Raw genomic sequence first — 19214 nt, 5'->3', positions numbered from 1 at the left:
GCTGGGATGAAAGGGAGGGAGAGGATGCTGGTCTATGACGAGGTCCAGGTCCATTTCACATGTTGAACTACTGAACAAATACTGTCACAAATGCTGCAGAAATCTATCCTGTCTGCTTTTTTTCTAATTCCTCCTTCATCACCGGGGAAACAAGCTCTAAAGTGGTGTTTAACATGCTAAGATTCAATTAGCAGATTCATTTGCATTATCCAAAAGAAATAAAGGTAAATACAGTGCATAGAGTCAATCAAATGGGTGAACTTCATGAATCCCCCCCGCCCTCAAAAAAAAAGAAAAAGAAAAAAAAATTAGCAAAAATGTATCTAAATTGGTAACTTGTGTAATGGCAGCTATGTCTGGAAACAGCCAATATGTTGCCATATTGTTCAGCAAATGGCCTTTACAATGATAGTAACTTTTATTACCTTACAGAGGATATTAAAGGAGCCTAGTCACATATTTTGACCATTAAAAGAAAAAACACACAAAAAAACACCACATGCTCATCTTCAAATAAAATAATATTACATGTGGTCGAAGACCAAGCCGATCCACAGGGTTAGGGTTACTTAACCTCTGTCCCTTTGCACCTCCGCTGGGCATGGCTGACTCACTCGGCTCCATTACTCCTCGTTTACCGATTGCGTGCATACACTGTATCATATGTCCGGCCACGTGATCTTGTTATGGTAAATATACACAAAAGCTCTTTGACTGCCAACAAATAGAGGAAAAGTAACATATAAAACACCGAAAATAAAATCCAATAAGCCAACGGGGCAAGACAATTTAATCGGAGAACCTTTGCATGCGACCAGGGTGAGCTACTGGCGTACCAATTCGTAGTCATAGTACGTGACTAGGCCACTTTAATGATGGGTTTTAAAAATATCAACAACTTATCAACAACTTTAAAACTTAAATAGCCCACGGAGATACAATTGCCATGCTAAAAAATAAAAAAATAAACCTATATGTGTAGCAGGACAAGGCACACCCCTCCATTACTGTCCGTCCAGCCCAAAGCTGACCCGGGTCTAGGACTGCCTACAAGGGCCTCTAATGTCAGCTGTGCAAAACTCAATCAGTTGAGCAAATATATTTACCTTTTTCTAAGACGTTGCACATGGCAACAGTCCTAATGGAAAACATCTTTATTGTAAGGATAATTAAATGACAGCATCAACCGAGCGCCATTGGTGTCAGCGGGCACACCTCAAAAAACTGCTGCCTTTCACTAACTGGACTGATCTGTTGTTTAGTTTTTTTTCCAAAACCGTTTGCTTATTGGATTGTTTAAAACAGGTCATTTTAACATGCAAGGCCTTTCAGCTGTAATCTTGGATCTATACAGGAAAACAGACTCCATTTCTCTCTGCAGCACTGCAGCCGGCAGAGTAGTAGAGACAGGTCCGCTCGAGAAGAAATTATAAGAAAGAAAATCTGCATAGCCGTCTCTACCAATCCATTGAAAGGAAAGGGGCACAAAGGTTTCTGTTCAGTCCCCAGTGTTTAGGAAAAGTGGCAGTTAATAAATATTAAACCAGGAGAGGTAACGTTTTCTTACATCTGGGAACACTGATTACTCGAAGAGCCTGACCTTCCTAAATCTAAGCTGAGAGCACAGAAAATAAATGGTGCAAAAATCTGTTTGACACCAGAGTCCCGGCTGTCACCAGATCAGGAAGACGTTGGATTTGATGTTGATGTAAAGATCCTTCCTAACTCAGGAGCCGCTAAGCAGAGCTGCAGCGGCTTTATGATTGATTTGATCTGATCGCGACACTCAAAGAGCAGCGCTGCAGAAACAGCAACGTTTTCCTTTCAGAGGCCCGATTCAAAAGCTTGCTTTTTAAGTTTGTCTGCACCAGCGTCGTTGCGTGGAGGTAAATCATTCCTTTCTAACACCTTCAGGGTTAGATGTTTAATCTTAGCTGCTTTATGTGCTACTAAAACAGTCTATTTATTCGTTTGGGATCATTTCTGTGTTGAACATGTGTGTTCAGCTGTGGCTGTGGATGAGAGGGATCAGAAGCTTTCCACATGGTGCTGAACAGAAACAAAGTAAGTCAGTCCCCCCCAACACTAGTATTGATTAAAAAAACAATATTAATGTTGGTATCGGCACTATTGATCCACCCATCCCTGGAGGACAAACCTGAGAGTGCAGATCCCGGGAGCATTCAGACAAAAAGCAGCAGCTATCGGTGCAAGAGGCACAAAAACCAAGACGTTTGTGAGTGTGGGAGCAGAGTTCTCAGAAGAAGCAGCTCAGAGTCAGAGAGAAAACAGGAAACCTTGCCCTTACGTTAAACATGTCTGCTCTTGGAATTCGTCAGAATTACTCCAACATGGTCTTTGAGATTCATTTTGGTTGTGACTGCTTAAACGCTACCCAACAAATAACCACTCTATAACTAGCATTGTCAGTGAATGTTCTTTTTAGAATAAGAAAACAAAAATACAGAAAGACACCTACACCTGTACAACTTTATTCACCGAAAAGCTGGCGAACAAAGTTGATTCTTTTATATATCTATCTATCCATATCTATATATATCTATATATATCTATATCTATATAGATGTATATAGATATATATATGTTGCACATGTAGTAGTGAGGTGGAGCTTCTATTTTTAGGTTATAGAGTTCTGCTGGTCCTGACGTTGCCATTTAAAAGCGTTTTTCATGCACAAAGAGCTGTAGCCTTTTCCTGCAAGGTGACCCGACTGACTGCTGATTGTGTCGCGCGGTCAACAGAGACAAAGTTCAGCTGTAGCACACAAGCCGGCAGCGTTTTTTTTTCCATCTTTGTGAGGACCCATATTAATGTTGGATTATGCATCAACCCTCTTTTTATCTCACATTCGGCTCCACTTTACACGTAAGAATATGAATTGAGGGCCCCAGCCATCAAGACTAACAGAAGAGATTATTTTTTTTTTATTATTTTCCACCCCAAACGTATTACTAGTCGGGAGATTAAATAAATCTGAACAGAGAAGAATAGTAAGTAAGCTAAATAAATAAAGCTGTATCGGAGTACTTGTTTAAGGTGAACTAGCACAACATTGTAACGCTCAAGTGAATCTTTTACATTAGATTTGTCACATACATATTTTACAGTCAAAATAATTGAAGGAAGAAGGATCTGGCCCCAAATGAAATAAAACTTGTCAGATATTTATATCAGAGCATATTAACATCCTGTTTTATGCACATCCCAACTGATATTCCTAAGCCTAGTTATTGATGCAACCACAGAAACGAAGGGAATCTGCAAATTTCTCTTCTTTGATCCTGAACTATCCCTTCTTATAATAATTCAACACCTCCAAAGTTTTGTTAAAGTGCCTTTAAACTTGTGCAGAATTAGTACACCAACTCAGCCTTTAAACATATATAAAGGTTCCGTTTTTACAGAAAGAGAAGAAGTAAAAGGTTCGAAATGAGGTAAAGGGACTGTTAACTCTTCGGAAAAAAAAAAAAACAACAACAACAACAACACTTGCACTATTTCTAGGATGCATTATTGCTACCAGCAAAACAAATCTTACCCTTCCTCTTAGGCCTTCAAAACAAACGGGATGTACAAAATGGAGCTAACACCAAATATGCTAAAAAGCTAATAAGGTTATGGTTATTGTCTCGCACTAGTGATTCACTACGCTGTTCTTTAGTCTCTAACAGATTGACACAACGGTAATGTCAATTTCTCTCAGATTGAGGACTGGAGGTCTTTAAAATTTACATGCAATGGATTTTATGCCAAGCTCGATTTAGAATAATCCTGCCAAAAATATTTGTGCTATTGACTTGCAGGAAACTCTTTTGACTACGCAGCATTAATCTTCCACCTATGTGTTCACTTTCCATTAAATAAAATATATCAGAATGTAAGTTTGTTAAAATATATTTTTTTTATCATAGTCTTCTTTTTTTCTCTCCAGAAAAAAACTGCTTTTTTTTATTTTTCCTTTTTTGTGTATTTGAATTCTATTTGTTTCTTTGACCTGTCTTTAGGCTGTTTACGTTTTTAACTAGACCAGATCTGATTCCACCACGCATTGCTCAGTGTACTCCTTCACCAGCTCTACATTTAAAGTGTTCTGACAGAAATCAGCCATGGGCTTCCAAAGACCAGGCTCCAGGAATATCTGGCACATCACATGACCCTTCAGGTTGCTTGTGTGGCGCTGGAGGTGGCACAGGAACTGCTGCCGAGCCAAATTCAGGTCTTTACCGAACATGTCGATGTTCAGGTAATACCTGTGTCAGAAGAAAAGAATACATTTACTTCTTGATAAGCATTGATACAAGAAAAGGTGCTTGTTTGTCATCAGTCTCTTCAGCAACAATGGAATCAGCAGGTATAATTTCATTGGTGCATTATACAGTCTAAATCTATTAGTCTGGCATTCAGAAAATACTGGAATATCCCAAAAAAATTCAAATATTTCCTATATTTTTTTCACTTATTTCAGAAAGTGAAACTCATACATTACATGGATCAAACCTCTATTTCTTGTCATTTTGATGATTATAGATTACAGATAATAAAAACCCAAAATCCAATGTCTCTATAACTTTTAATACTACATAAGACTAATTTAAAAAAAGCTTTTTTTTAAAATGTATAAATGCATAAGCCATATTATGGTCTATACCACCGAAGGACCGTTGACTGGATGGATGTCCAGAAAACTGTCATCGACACGCTCCACAAGAGTCATTAATAAAGAATTTGGGTGTTCAGAGTGCTGTATCCAAGCATGTTATAGAAAGTTCAGTGGAAGGAAAAACTGGTAGGAAAGGATGCGCCAGCTACAGGGAGAACTGTAGCCTTGAGTGAATTGTCACACAGAATCCGTACAAGAATTTGGGGGAGCTTCAGAAGGAGTGGACGGCAACAAGAGCTACTACGCACAGACCAATCCTACACACGGGCTACAAATGTGGCAATACTTGTGTCCAACCACTCCGGAACCAGAGACGACATAACAAGTTTCTTTTCTGGGCTTAGGAGAAAAGGAACTGGACTGTTGCTCAATGGTCCAAAGGTCTGTTTTCAGATAAAGGTAAATTCTGCATTTCATTTACAAATCAAGGTCCCAGAGACATGCCATCTGCTGAATCCGGTCCACTGGGTTTTCTAAAATCCAGACTCCGCAGTCATCTACTAGGACTTCCTTCTGCTAAAACACTTTATGGAGATGCTCATTTCATTTTCCAGCAGGCCTTGGAACCTGCCCATATTGCCAAAGGTACCAAAAGATGGTTCAGTGACCATGGTGTTCCTGTTTTTCACTGGTCAGCAAACTGGCATGATCAGAACCCCACAGAGAGTCAATGGAGAGTTGTCAAGAGGAAGACGAAAGACATCAGAACCAACAAGGCAGATTACCTGAGGGCAGCAATCAAAGCATCCTGGGCTTCCATCACACCTCAGCAGAACCACGTTCTGATCGCTTCTATGCCACGCCGCATTGATGCAGTAATTCATATAGAAGGAGCTCTAACTAAGCACTGAGTGCATAGAAATACACACAGTTTTCAGGAGACTGACATTTCTGTTTAAAATAGCATTTTCTGAATAAATCCTTTGAAATATTCAGATTTTCTGAAACACAGAATTTTGCCCTTTCATCATCCGTAAGCCCTAATTGTCAAGATAAAAAATATAGACTTGAAATATTTCACTATCCATGTTATTAAGCTTTATAACATATGACTTTCACTTTCTGAAATGATCAATAAAGAATATTAAACCTTTTCACAATCTAAGTTTTTTTTAGATGTACCCGTAGAGTCAAAAGTCAGCGTAAACGATCTGAGAAAAGGTTATAAATAAAGTTTTATTTGCAATAAATGTTTTATTCATTACCATATTATGTCCAAAGGGTGCTGTGAACAAATTCATACTGAGCCAAAGAGACGGAAAATGTGTGGAAAATGGCTCTGTTCAAAATAGTCGGAATAATCTCCTGCTTCATTTGAAGCTTTTAATTAATTTATTTTCATGAATAAAAAGGAAAAAAATTACCAATCGTCTCCAATGGGCACCTTGAAAGGGAAGGTACAAAGGCTGGCCACGGTAGGACTGGACACATCATCCACCATCCAGTCAATGTCCTTCTTCAGTAGGATTGCGATGTTGCTTGGAAGCAGCTTGAATGGCTGCCAGTCTTGGATGATGGTGGCATTAGGAAGCACTCCATGCATCAGGTCAGTGGTAAGATAGAGCTGATGGATAGATGTTTGATCAAGACGAACGGGAGGGGGACCGGACTGGTGTGCGGACACAGAGGAATGGACGCCCCCACTCGGAATAATTTCACCAAGTCGCAGTTTGAGATCTTCAGCTCTGAAGCGCACCAGCAAGATACCCTGCGAAGTGGAGTAAATACATTTATTTAGTTCTCAATAATGGTTTACATCTTTAAAATGTTGATGATTTTTCAACACACCTTACACAAAGACAACGAAAAGTGCTTTTTTACGGCCTGGTTTTGTTCATTGTACCTGCTTGGTTATGATACGATACTTTTCAAAGTCCTTGGGCCCAAGCTGATCATCACGGGTCAGGCGGGTCACTTTTACATCTGGATACTTGGATTTGACCAGCTCGGAGCAGAAGCGCAGCAGAACTCCTGCTACGCCCTTCCCCCTTTCCTGAGGGGCAACACGGAGACCTTCCACCAGCATAGTCTCGCCCTCATCAATCACACATGCTGATTCCAGAGCAATCTACAGAAGAATAAGAAGAAAACACCACCAAAGTCACACTGTCCACATTAAAACTACACAAAAATGAACCCTACACACGTAGAGAATTACAGACACGTTGCATTCCATTTGCAGTCGGAACTCGGAAATCTCGGCTTCTGATCGGAAAAATCAAATATAACGGGCGCTATAGTCGGACTTTCCCTTCAGGAAAGTTGAAGAAATTTTCAAGGTCGATTGTCAGATGCAATATGGCCGTTCCTCGCATCAACAACAGTAAGCTGTGATAAAACATGTTTATTTTATAAGACACCATTGTGAGAGTGCATCTAAAGTTAATGTTACATGTAGCGACTGCAGCTCTGGACCAAGCAAATTAAAGGCTGTGTTTGCATGTGGAAAGTACAGCTTTGGAAGGATATGTATAAGAGGCCCTAAAAACAAAAAAACAGCTTTCCTTGTTGGGACCAAATTGGAATGCTAACCTTTTATTTTATTTTATTTCTGAGCTATCCGACTGTGTTACCTGGAACACTTTTTACTTGGGTTTTACCCCATTCCCAGCTCCTATTTCCGATTTCCTAGGCAAATGGAATGCAACAACAGACCAGCACTCACAAGTCTGCCAATATAAGTGTATATGAATGTAAATAAAATTTCAACTCAACCAATCACATGTTAGTTACAGAGCATCTAGACGGGGTGAAGACGACTTGATGAGGTTCAGAGCACCTGAATGAGGGAGGAATGACATTAAAGTGACTGTGAGCGTGCCATGTGTGATGTTGCCGGGCAGGTGGCTCTGAGTATTTCAGAACCACTTAATCTCCTGGGAGTTTCACACACAACCATCTGTCAGATTTACATAGAACGGCACAAAAAGGAGAAAGAACAGCAGACCACACCAGGGGGGGTACTCTAGTCAGCTAGGAACAGAGGAACAGGCTGCAATTCACACTGCCTCACTAAAACTGAATAAAAAAGACACAGACTGAAAACACGTTAGAATCACAATTTTACATGTAATATTCAGATGGTAGACACAAGTGACATAAACACATAGATCCATCCTGCCTTGAATCAAAAGTTCAGGGTGGTGGTTGTGCAGCGAGGTGTTCCTTATAATACCAATGAATGCATTGAATGAATGTGAACAAAAGATGTGGGCAAGTGAACTCACCACTTTTCCCTCTTTGCGTGCCAGAATAACTGTGCGGTTGGTCTCCTGGAGCCAGCTAGTGTATCTGGTGGGAAGGTAGTCCAGACCCCCATAGATATCCTGGCTCATTGCCATAATTTCATCAAAGTCCTCCTCAGTGGCTACAGCAAACTGAAGGCCAGCTTGGGAAGGGGCCTCAGGAAGCTGGGGAATAGTCAGGTTGGTATCGATCTTCATCCTGCAGCAACTGATGAGATAAAAAAAAAAGTGAGGAAGCTGCTTTTAATCGTCACAGAGCAAGAACACCAAAGACAACCTGCAGCTCTTACCTAGAAGTCATGACCTTTCTTAACATCTTCAATTTTCCAAATTGGGTGAACGGTATTAGCAAGGGACAATTTAGACCATAAAATGCCAATGTATGGTGGAGATTTTTTTTTAAACAATGATTAGGAGGACTTCTAGTGACAATGTGGTGAAAGTTAGCAGGAGCTGGAGCTGTCTCAGGTGTTATTTATAATCAACAAATGTAATATCCGGAGTGCAGAAATGCTTTCTAACCAATAAAGCTTACGAACAAATCCAATAACAAGTGAATAAAAAAGATTCTCATGTTCTGAAAATCTACCAGATGCTGTCCACTCAGCCCAACGCTAACAATGCTCACACCACAGAAGCACGGTTAGCACGGGCAACAACAGGTTGGGTGACAATGTGAATAAAATTCACAACAATCACCATGACTTGTTGGAAAACATTCTGCAGGTGGAACGTGTTGTTATGACAATTCAAATTCGCTTAGAGCAGCCACGGTTTTCCCGAAAACCAGAATGAGTGCAATAGAGCGTGGTCCTCCAGCTGGACGATGAGAATGCCGGCCTGGCCAACACTTCCCAAGAAATTAACAGTAAATCATCCCAGCTTGAGGCTGGAAGCTTGAATGTCAGAAAAACTAGAGCAACAAAACAATTTTGCAGATCAGTGGCATTCCAGAATAAAAACGAGTCACGGACAGTGCAAAATACTTAACCAGGGGTCTGCTTACACTTAGTGATGTAGCTGTGGACAACAGGATCATTGAGAGGGCTCACCGCTTACCCACAACACAGAGCAGTATCTGTCCTTTTGGTTCCCACAATATTCTGGGAAGATTCTTGAGCTTCACTGACGGAGAAAAAGTGCAATTCAGAGCCAGGGATAAATGGAGAAATGTATGAAATAACCTTCAAGAAACGTATTTCCTACAGAAATAAACAGACACAATTTAAGATGGCTTGTTAGGGCCCAATACAAAACACATGACTTAAAAAGGCATGAAGTATCCATCTTTTTTTCAGAAGTAAAAGAATAATGCATCGACACAGTTAACCCCGACTGCCAGTGATCCCACCTTTTTCTTTGGCAGACATGCCACGTATTCCCACATTTTTTATTTGTACATTGTTTGATTGAAAAAACAGTCAGTTTTGATATCAACACAATAGCGATGAGAGACCATACCCTACTTAGACAGTATCTGAAAAACTTAAAGGCTAGCAGTTTTAATAGTAGCTTGTTACAATGATGCATTCTGTGCAAATTCACATTACATCAGTCAGTGTTATAAAATGAATAATGGGACAGCTTCTTGTGGGATGAATTCAAAGCCTACATAAAAGAAGTTTTGATTTAAAAAATAGGTACATATAAAAGAGAAATTAAAGGGGCTTGCTAAAAAAAATCTTGGGGAACTCCAAATGCTTGGCTAACTTAGACAGGATGAAATATGAGCTAAGCACATTTTTTTCTTAAAGGAGCAATAAGCGAAATTTCATTATTTTTGATTGAAATAACTAAAATATAGTTTTGCGAAGAGCTTAAGATATCTTTTTAGATGGACTATGGTTAAACGTCACACTCCATCTCTCTGTGTTGTTCTCCAATCTTCTTGTTGTTTAGATAGCCGGGCCAGCGCGCATGTACGTGCACGTGAACAGCTGCCACTCAGGACTTAGCCCTTCCCTGTCCATAAAATACCACCACCAGGCACAAAATGGCGGAGAGCACACCCATTGGATCAAAATGTTCTCTTACTAACAGCATTATAAAGTTATGAGTTACTTACTTCTTCACTTGCTTTGCTGTGTATTTATCCTTTGCAAATAGGCTCGTACAAGTAGATGGGTGAGAAAGGAAATGGGTGCTGAGTGGTAGAGTGGAGATAGAGCGGCGTGGCTTTATATGCATCTTGGTTTGGTGTACAGATAGTGCTCAAGCTCCTGCTAGTGGTGAAAAAATCGCCTAATGCTCCTTTAAAAAACACATTTATTTACTATAACTAAACTTCTAATAGTTTGAGATCATGATCCCCACTGCCACCACTTTTGTCATTATCACACAGGAGCATCTTAGAGTTTCTGAGAACATAGAAGATAAAAAGGGGTACATTTCAAAATCTTGTATTAAAAAATAAATTTTTCCTGCTGATATTTTTTGATCTTGCTGTCAGACTTTAGGATATGGTAATAAACAACTTTGACAAAGTCTGAAATTGGACAGAGCTTTTGTTAAAAGGCCAGGAACAAAAGCCAAAAGCTAAAACAGACTCGGACGGACTGTGAACCTAACATGAGACTTATCGGGTGGTCTTCACATGGTTCCCAGATAGTATCTCTCTTCTGCGGCGGGGGCAGATATGTCCATGAAATAATGGGTGAATTAAAAGTTCCAATAAAGGCTGCTACCTAGGCTGCGGCAGTGGTGCAGGGGCAGAAAAGCATGACCCATGTCATGTTGTTGTCAAGGGTTCGAGTCCTGACCCGCAGATTTTTGCCGCATGTTATTCCTGTTCTCTCTTCACCCATTTCTTGGCTGGCAGATGTCAGATAAAAGCGTTTACAGCCACACAAATGGGGGAAAGTGTCTGCATGAGCTAATATTGCTAGTCTTAAGATAGCATACATTATACATAGCAAAATCACCCCTACCCCCCACCATGCCCAACCCAACAGCAGATATCAGATACACTCAAAGAGTCAAAGAAAAAAAACCAGAACATTCCCTTGTGAGCAAGAAGGAAACACAAAACAGTTCAGGAGGTGACCCAGAAGTTGTTGTGAGGAGGCACAGATTTGAGGTGGGTAACCAGGACATCATCCTCAGGAGGAACAAAGATTTGAAGGACGACCTGGAGGTCATTTAAAGAGGCATTGAGTTCCGGTGGGCAGGCCAGGGAACCTCAGGATCCCATGTTGTAATGGTTGGAGCTTGATATGTTGGAGTCGTAGAAGATGATTTGGATACTGATACCACAGGGATCTGGAGGCCGGTGGCAGCGGTACACAAGGTCAACTAGGGGACTGGGAGAACCCAGTGCTCTGAAACCCTCCGTAAAGCATTGGAGAGTGGTGCTGGACTCATTCAAACCATCAAGGGAGCTCAAAAGAGGACACCAGGGAAAACCTCAACGAAGCGCAACAAAGTCGTTGTAGTTGGAAGATCCCTCGATGGAGCATAGGGACAGGAATGTGAGACAGAGGCAAGCCCACCGGGACATCTGGAGTTGTCCGAGAACTCCATAACAGGAACACAGGGCAGGTCCACCTGGAAAGGCAGGATGAAGAGGAAACAGGAGGTGGTGAGACAGGTGGTGGAGGAGGTTGTAGCAGTGGTTGAAAGGAGGAGGGGCTTTGCCTGTGTCCTCAGCACTGGGCTGAAGGTTGATCCATGAAATAGGCTACAGAATAGGATGACATCTGAAAGCATCTAGGACCAAAACCTGGTGGTGTCAACATCTTAGATCTCTCAAAATTACGCTCCATCTCTTCCAGCAGCAGGGGAAAAGGATGGATCATTATATCATCATCATTTAAGTCTTTACCCTGCTCCAGCTGCTGTTTGATTCACCGGCAAAGATCAGCAGGGTTAGGAGATCGACAGTCTGCTTGGTCCAAATTCTGGCCAGATTGTTTTGTCAGAGCTTGTTGTTTGGATGCTGGACCAAAGCGCAGCTAGGATCCAGACGCATGTTGAATAGAAGGATTTTTTTCATAATAAAGGACAAAACTTACAACCAGGCACGAGGAGAACAGGACATGAAGCACAGCCAGAAAAACAAACAGGGGTAACAAGTAACAAGCATAGTCACTGACATGGTAACAGAAGGACCCAGTGAGGAACAATGACCAACAGAAAGCCTATGTACTGAGGGAGGTGTGGAGAATGACACAGGGAGCCAAGCAGATGACAATATGTAGCAGGTCAGCCAGAGTCTATGCAAGGAGGACCCCAAACACAAAGGAGTTGAATGTAGACACAAGGAAACACTTGATCAAGGCAAAGAAGACAAATATTAACTTAAATAAATTAAGTTGAATCTACAATGAATGGAACACAGGAATAAATTATGAAACCAAACGTAAAAAACATGAGCTTTTATGGTTAGCGTAAATTAACACAGAAATACACTCAACACACCAAGAGCCTGAGAAAACAACAAGAAAAAGCTGAAAACATAAAAGAAAACCAACCCAGACACCTGGAAAATGAGACTGTTTGTGAATGTAATAGGAGCAATAGTAAAAAAAAAAACAATGAAAACAGGAGTTGAAGTGACCATCTGATTTAGCACATCAGTAAAGGGCTATTTCACAAAAATGTTGGACTAAATTTGAATAGCCATTAAGATAGAAACATCTAGCTTGAACTGAACCATTCTACACTACACATAGATTCTTTCAAACACAGTTTGGGATTTTTGAAACCTTTCATTTTGTTTGTGAAAACATGTGGAATGTCTGTGCAGTGTAGAATAATTCAGTTTAGCTTCAGTCTTTTCCATTCTTCACTCGAAGAAGTAAAGTAAAGCAAATGAAATCATTGTTTGTTTACTTAAAAAATAGAATAGTGCTCCATGTGTTCGACAACCTATGACACTGAAAAGAACAGAGGCTTAGCACTTTTTCAGGACTAATTTTTCCTAGATATTTTTTGTGTCTACTGTGAGCCCGGTGATCCATCCAGTGGGTACCCAGCTTCCCACTCATTGACTGCCCGAGTAGATGATTTGTGTATACTATAATTTAAGAGTATAATTTTCTTCATACAATATAAATCTACTGTAAATCTTGGGGCTTTTAATGATAATATCCAAAACTTAAAACCAATTGTGACCATCCAAAAAATGGATGGTCACTTTTAAACTTGTTTATTAAATTTGTATACTGCAAGAGTAGCAACGTTATTGCTTAGTTTTATCTAGCATGACATAACTGCTTTTTTATGCAGTTAATCACTTCTTATTATACTATTAGACAGGCATAGCATAAAGCAGGAATAGCACTACATCGTTAGATTATTGGTTTTGCTCCAATAATCATGTCCCAATAAACTATCAAAGGGCCATGTGAGCTGTAAGGGCATTTGCAGTAAAAACAAAGTCTAGTCACAGCAGATACACGCAGTTACCCTTTGCAGACACTGGTATTTTCCCATCATTCTTTGATGCTTTCAGAGGACCTTGGCTGGATAGTCTGGTCCTGGCCTGTGACTGAGCTGGATGCTGTTTTGTTTTTCTGTTTCTGTCTCGTGTTCGCGCACATGCACTCATTGATTCATTGTTCTTTTTATCCTCTCACGCTTCTGCTTGCTTTTTCCATTTGGCTGGCAGTGTACTCCACACAAATGGAATTTGTGAGCAGTGACTCACAGCAGATTCTTATCCAGAGCAAGATAAACTTGGTTTCTAGTACTAACATAAATGTTAGCCAACGATAGCACTCAAAAAAAAAAAAAAATACAGCTCTAGAGATAATTATTTTTCCCAAAGAAACTAAACCATCATTTCATGTCACTACTGTACACAACAGGTGTATATACAACTGTATATTCATTATAAAATACACCTTTTCAAAAATGTGAAGTATCTTTTCCAGAGTACTCCAATGTGACACAAACATTTGATAGGGAAAAAAAGATGTAAAACACAGTGATGTGTGATTTATACAACATTTCAACTATTAAACAATAAAAAACTATTAACCCAAAGCTCTGTTTGGGTCATGTAATCTTTTCTGCAAAAATATTAATATAATTCCCAAGTAAAACATTTATTTGTAAAAAAAAAAAAACTGGACTTAATTTCTTATAATTTCTTTTAAAATGTTGGATACATAAAAAAAGGGATAAACCATTAGCGTTGGCTTCAACTGCTTTGAAATTACATTGTTGCATTACACAAAGTCTTGTTCCCCTCTTTTTTAATGGGGAAACTTGTGGTTACACTTTACTGATTACTTCTATTCTTCTTGGCAGTAATGCAACTGCTGTAATCAAGCTTGTTTCCACATTCAGTCTGTTGTTTTTTTTTGACCACAGCAATTGCAGAGAAGGAGGACCATTATTAAAATGCAGAAACAAATGCACACAGCCTTCAATCCCAGATCCGAGCATTCCTTTATACGCACCCAAAAAGGCACTGTCCTGTGGCAAGAACCAGGTTAGTTCAAACCATCTTGATATGGGGATGAATATGTTTTTTTCTTTCTTTCATTTTAGTAAAGCCTTCATGCTGTGCATGTGTAGGGTCTCTCCAGATACTTCTAGAGTTTGAAAACTTGACTGCTTGGTTAACTGGTTGCTCTAAATTGCACTTAGGTATGTGTGTGTTTGTGTGGCCCTGTAACGGACTGGGGCCCTATTCAAGGTGTACCCCACCTCTTGGCCGATGACCGCTGGAGATAGGCATAATCTCCATCGTTAGCCTGCAACGGTGGGTGTGCATATTAAATGGACGGGTGGATTTACAACGTAACACTTTTACAGAGTTTAAAAACCTTCATTTAAAATGAAAATTCAATATTTAATATTTGTTTGATGCCCCCGAAACACTAAAATGTAACAAACATGCAAAAGAAAAAACAAAACAGGAAATCAGGAAGGGGGAAGGCACTTTTTCACCCCAATGTAACTATGGCACTCTAGTACCACTCAGTATTGTCATTTGGCTCCTTTGCTTACCCGTTCTTCAGGATGCTAAAACAATAACATAAAGTTAAAGGGCTTGTGACTCTGTTTTTATTATAACCGATGTTCACAATAAAAGTCTTATCCAGGCATAAGGACTATTCATATAGATCAAGGATCACCAACCTTTTTGAAACTGAGGGCTACTTCTTTGGTGTTGTGTCATACGAGGGGCTACCTGTACTGACCTTTGAACTAGAAGAATCAGAGTTCACCTTAAGGTTATATAAAATATATATATATATATATATATATTTCATGCTTTATTTTATATATTGTCATTTCTTTATTTATATAAATGCAAGTGTGATTAAACAAGAGGAGTAAAGGAATAAATTTAAGTTTTAGATGCAGTCTGCTGGTGGATTGTTCTTTTTGTAGGACAGGCTCATGGGCTCCACATGTGGTCCTAGCCCGCGGGCACCATGTTGTTGACCCCTGATATAGATCAAAGCTAATTAAATGTGAATACAGCATTCTCTGTATTCATAAAAACAGCAGTCTGAATGCTGGTTGCATTATGCATTTAGACTGCAGTAATTTAAACCAGAGCTCCCTGGCTGTAATTTATCACTGAAAGATATTTAATTCTGATCATGTTGGTGATAGCTTAGGGAAAATTGATTAAAACAAGTGCAAATGCTACCAACAAAAATGTTGAGACTGATGCTAAACTTAAATTTCAGCTGCTTTCTATGAGATTTACTGAAGATGGTAATGAGGTGGACAGGCAGGAGCGCTAAAAACTACTTCCAGGGATCACCACCCTGCCTCAGTCAGCATACCTCAGACTGCGCACTACAAATGTCGAGCGTCTGGCTGTTTGGACCAGATCACAGTGCAGACCTCTCAGGGAAAAATAAATGAGGTGGAACGAAGGTTGGTACCTGTGTCAAAGTATCACCTGAAGTCATATGTAAACTGTAAAGCTTTCTATACAGTTCTCTTCATTTTTTTTAGTTGGTGTTTACATCCCACCTCAAGCCTGCACATCAGAGGCGGTAAAAGAGCTTGGTGAACAGTTAATAGACATAGAGAAAAACACCTCAACTATCTCATCTTTGGTCTTGAAGATTTTAACAGCATAAACCTACAGATATTGTAAGTCTCCCAACAGGAAAAAAGCATTCTCGAGCATTGTTACAGAACTTTAAAATATGCATATCATGCTGTTACGAGGGCCAATTTGGGGCTTTCTGATCACTGTTTTCTTGATATAATTTCAAAAACCAACAAGTTCCATGCCTGTGGTCGAGAATGTTAAGAAGGACAGAGCATTCAGAACTTATGTAACAGGCCTGCATTGACTGTACAGATGTGTTTTTGACGCTTCTGCCATTGAACTGAGTAACCTTGCTGAAATGGTCACTTCTTGTATCAGTTTTTGTAAGGGTGTGTGCAGAGCAAGATGCTTTTGCACAAACAACAATAATCTATGGCTCATTTACAAGTAAGGAAGCTGCATAGAAACAAGGAAGACGCGTTACGCAGTGATGAGTGGGTGCTGTATCAGCAATAAAAAACAAAGTAGATAAGGGCCACTAAGAGAAGCTAAAGTGAGAGGGTAAAAAACAGCTTCTCAGCCAACAATCCAGGAACAGTTATGATTGGTCTGCAAAACATCATTAACTACAGGAGCCCATCCCCACACAGCTTCTTCTACAGGTTTGAAAACCAGCCATTCACACCTCCCACCCACTTGTACACATCTCACACGGACACAAGCTCCCCATGAAGCAACCGTCCTCCTCTCCAAAGACCCCCATCTGGACTTCAGATCTCTGACGAAGATACAAATATAGTCTTAAGCCCCATTTACACTACCCTTGTTAAACCGATCCAGGCCAAGCTCGGTCTGAGCTTGGATCAGTTAACCAAGCTGAGCTTGGTTTTGACGACCGTTTACACATCACGCTATCTCGGTTCCTTGGTTTCCTCGCCTTCTAGTGACGATCTGCGGTACTACTGCTCTCTGGGATTGAAGGAGGGACCAAGCAAATCAAAATGGCGGCACCCGGAACATTCAGGCAGTTGTTATAAGTTATTATAACTTGGTTATAATTGTGATACGTCGTTGTTTGCGGAGAGTCAGGCAAAGACGGCAACTTTTGGTGAATTTACTTGACAGAGTCGGCTTTTGGAAAGTGGATAAGACAAATGAACGTCTAATCAGGATTTACAGACGCAAGAAACAATGACAGGCGCTGAGGTTCATCACACTGCTAAGCAGAATCATCACTGGAAATCGTGTGTCACGGTAAGGAAGCTAGTATTATTATGAATGTCTGAAATGTCAGCTGACCGCATGGAGATGACGCGGTCTGCTCATGCGCTCTTTGTTATTAGAGAACCGGGCCAGAGAAAAAACAAGCCGAGCCCACCCATGGAACTGGTCTGCATTTAGCACGGTCCGGTAATGTGTCTGGCTCGGTTCAGTTCAGTTTGCGTTCCATTTACACTCGATAGTTATCTCGGTTACCGAGCTCGGACTGGTCTCGGCTCGGTTAAAAAAGTGTAGTGTAAACGGGCCTAATGTTTCGCCCTCCCGCCTGAGAACCTGTACTGACCAACTAGGCTCCTTCTTCGCTAATATTTTCTACAAGTCTCAAGTCCTTTCTGCTTGAAACGCTCAGCCATCATTCTGGTCCCCAAGAAACACATCATTAAATGACTACAGGTGTGTCGCTCTGTTATCTGTAATCATGAAATTCTTTCAGCAATTGGTGTCATCTCAAGGAGAGCACAGGCCCCCTGCTGGTGCCTTTGCAATTCGATCTACCTCAACATCATCTACCAGAATTTTACCCAGCTCTGTAAAATTCCTGAAGTTTGCACCATCATCAGTCTAAATGTATATATTTAACCCAAAAATATTCTTACTTCCCTTCTTATTTATTTAGATTTAAAATGTCTTCATTTCCAGCTGCCTGTTGTGGCAGCAATCAAAAGATTTGTTTGTTGAGACTAGCAGTAATGGAAGCCATAAGGCAGAAGGAGGAGGCCTTAAGGGTTTGGTTGTTCTTCTGGATTCCCCATGCTGCTAACACTGCATGTTAGCTGCATGAATCCAAAAGTATTGTTGCGTCTATGGTTGCTTGTGGAAGCCAAAACCTCAATGAAAAGAATTTGGAAAAGCCATAGAGAATGACTTTTGGTTGGCTTTAAGCAGGTATGAGAACACCATTAGAGATCCCGATGACTCAAGGTGTCAGGATTGGATGAAATTCGGCCTGAGATGCTGATGGGTCTGTGCATTGTGCAGCTGTCATGGTTGACACACCTTTTGTGTTCCAGTGGGATTTCCATAGAGAGTAGAGTAAGTTGAGTGTCAGATCTAAACGGTGAGTGAACAGGGTTATGAAACTGACTATAGTGGACGACTGCATAGTGGATAAGATTCTGAGGATGCTCTGAGGAGAGCATGAGGGTAGCTGAGAAGAGGTAAGCAATTACTAAAGTACTTTCTGCAGAGAATGACAACTAAACTCTACGGTGTTTAGTCGCCCAGGTCAGCTCACCCACAACACAAGAAGATGGAATAATAGTGTCACCGGGTGTTTCATCATCTGAAGAGAAGCGCCTGGACAAAGCATCCAGTTTAGCATTTAAAGAACAAGGACTTCTGGAGATGAAGAAGTTGAAAAGAAAAGTGATCATCGTAGCTGATGTAGGTTTAACCGCTTGACCTCCTGGAGGTATGACATATTCTTATGATCAGCCCAGATGAGGATGGGATGTACTTGTCCCTCAAGCCAGTGGTGCCATCTTTTGAAAGGAAATTTGGCAGAAATCATAATTTCAGATGTAGATAGGCCATGGGAAAATAAAGTACCGGGTGAAGCTTGTTAGTTTTCTCAGATATTTGAGAGCACACTGCTCCAACTCAAGCATCTGATACATCAAGTTACAAAACAAATTGTTTTGTGGGTTCAGGTTGGGTAAGAATGGCAGCACTGGCAACCTCATTCAGAAAATGATTGAAAATGAGCACGTTAGGAGCGGAGCAGTTGTCTGAATGTTTTTTTTTTTTTTTTTAATAAAGCACTGGTAGGAATTGGCAAAACCCAGAATACATTGCAACTGCTTGCGTGAGGTAGGGCAATTAAATGCAGCTTGGATGTTCTCAGGATCAGTTTTCACCTGTCAGCTCTCAAGAATATGACCCAGGTTGGTAAAGAAAGTGAAATGGAACACACAATTCTCTGCTTTGACAAACATTTTTGAGGAAGCGTTTGAGTACAAGGTTTGTTCAAGGATCTTGGAGAAGATCAGAATGTCACTGAGGTAAATAAAAACAAACTGGTTGAGAAAGGCCCAAACAACT

General features: G+C 40.4%; 1 protein-coding gene across 6 annotated transcripts in view; it reads right to left on the bottom strand.

The window, feature by feature from the left end:
• Positions 1–2938: 2938 nt before the first annotated feature.
• nat16 (N-acetyltransferase 16) overlaps positions 2939–19214 on the bottom strand; it is a 43586-nt gene continuing 27310 nt past the window's right edge. For 3 of the 6 annotated variants that reach the window (XM_036146196.1, XM_036146197.1, XM_036146198.1), the window contains 4 exons: positions 7910–9052; positions 6526–6750; positions 6047–6390; positions 2939–4272 (listed from right to left, as the gene is read on the bottom strand). In XM_036146196.1, coding sequence (XP_036002089.1) covers positions 4044–4272; positions 6047–6390; positions 6526–6750; positions 7910–8125 — 1014 coding nt within the window. In that variant the 5' untranslated portion in view covers positions 8126–9052 and the 3' untranslated portion in view covers positions 2939–4043. Of the gene's footprint in view, positions 4273–6046; positions 6391–6525; positions 6751–7909; positions 13950–19214 lie in introns of those variants that run through there. The other 3 variants (XM_012861477.3, XM_036146195.1, XM_021315888.2) reach the window with 3 other exon arrangements.

Source organism: Fundulus heteroclitus, chromosome 14, assembly GCF_011125445.2.
Source record: "Fundulus heteroclitus isolate FHET01 chromosome 14, MU-UCD_Fhet_4.1, whole genome shotgun sequence".
Taxonomy (NCBI): Eukaryota; Metazoa; Chordata; class Actinopteri; order Cyprinodontiformes; family Fundulidae; genus Fundulus; species Fundulus heteroclitus.
Note: the sequence above shows the minus strand (reverse complement) of the source record. Positions and strands in the feature narration are given on the sequence as shown.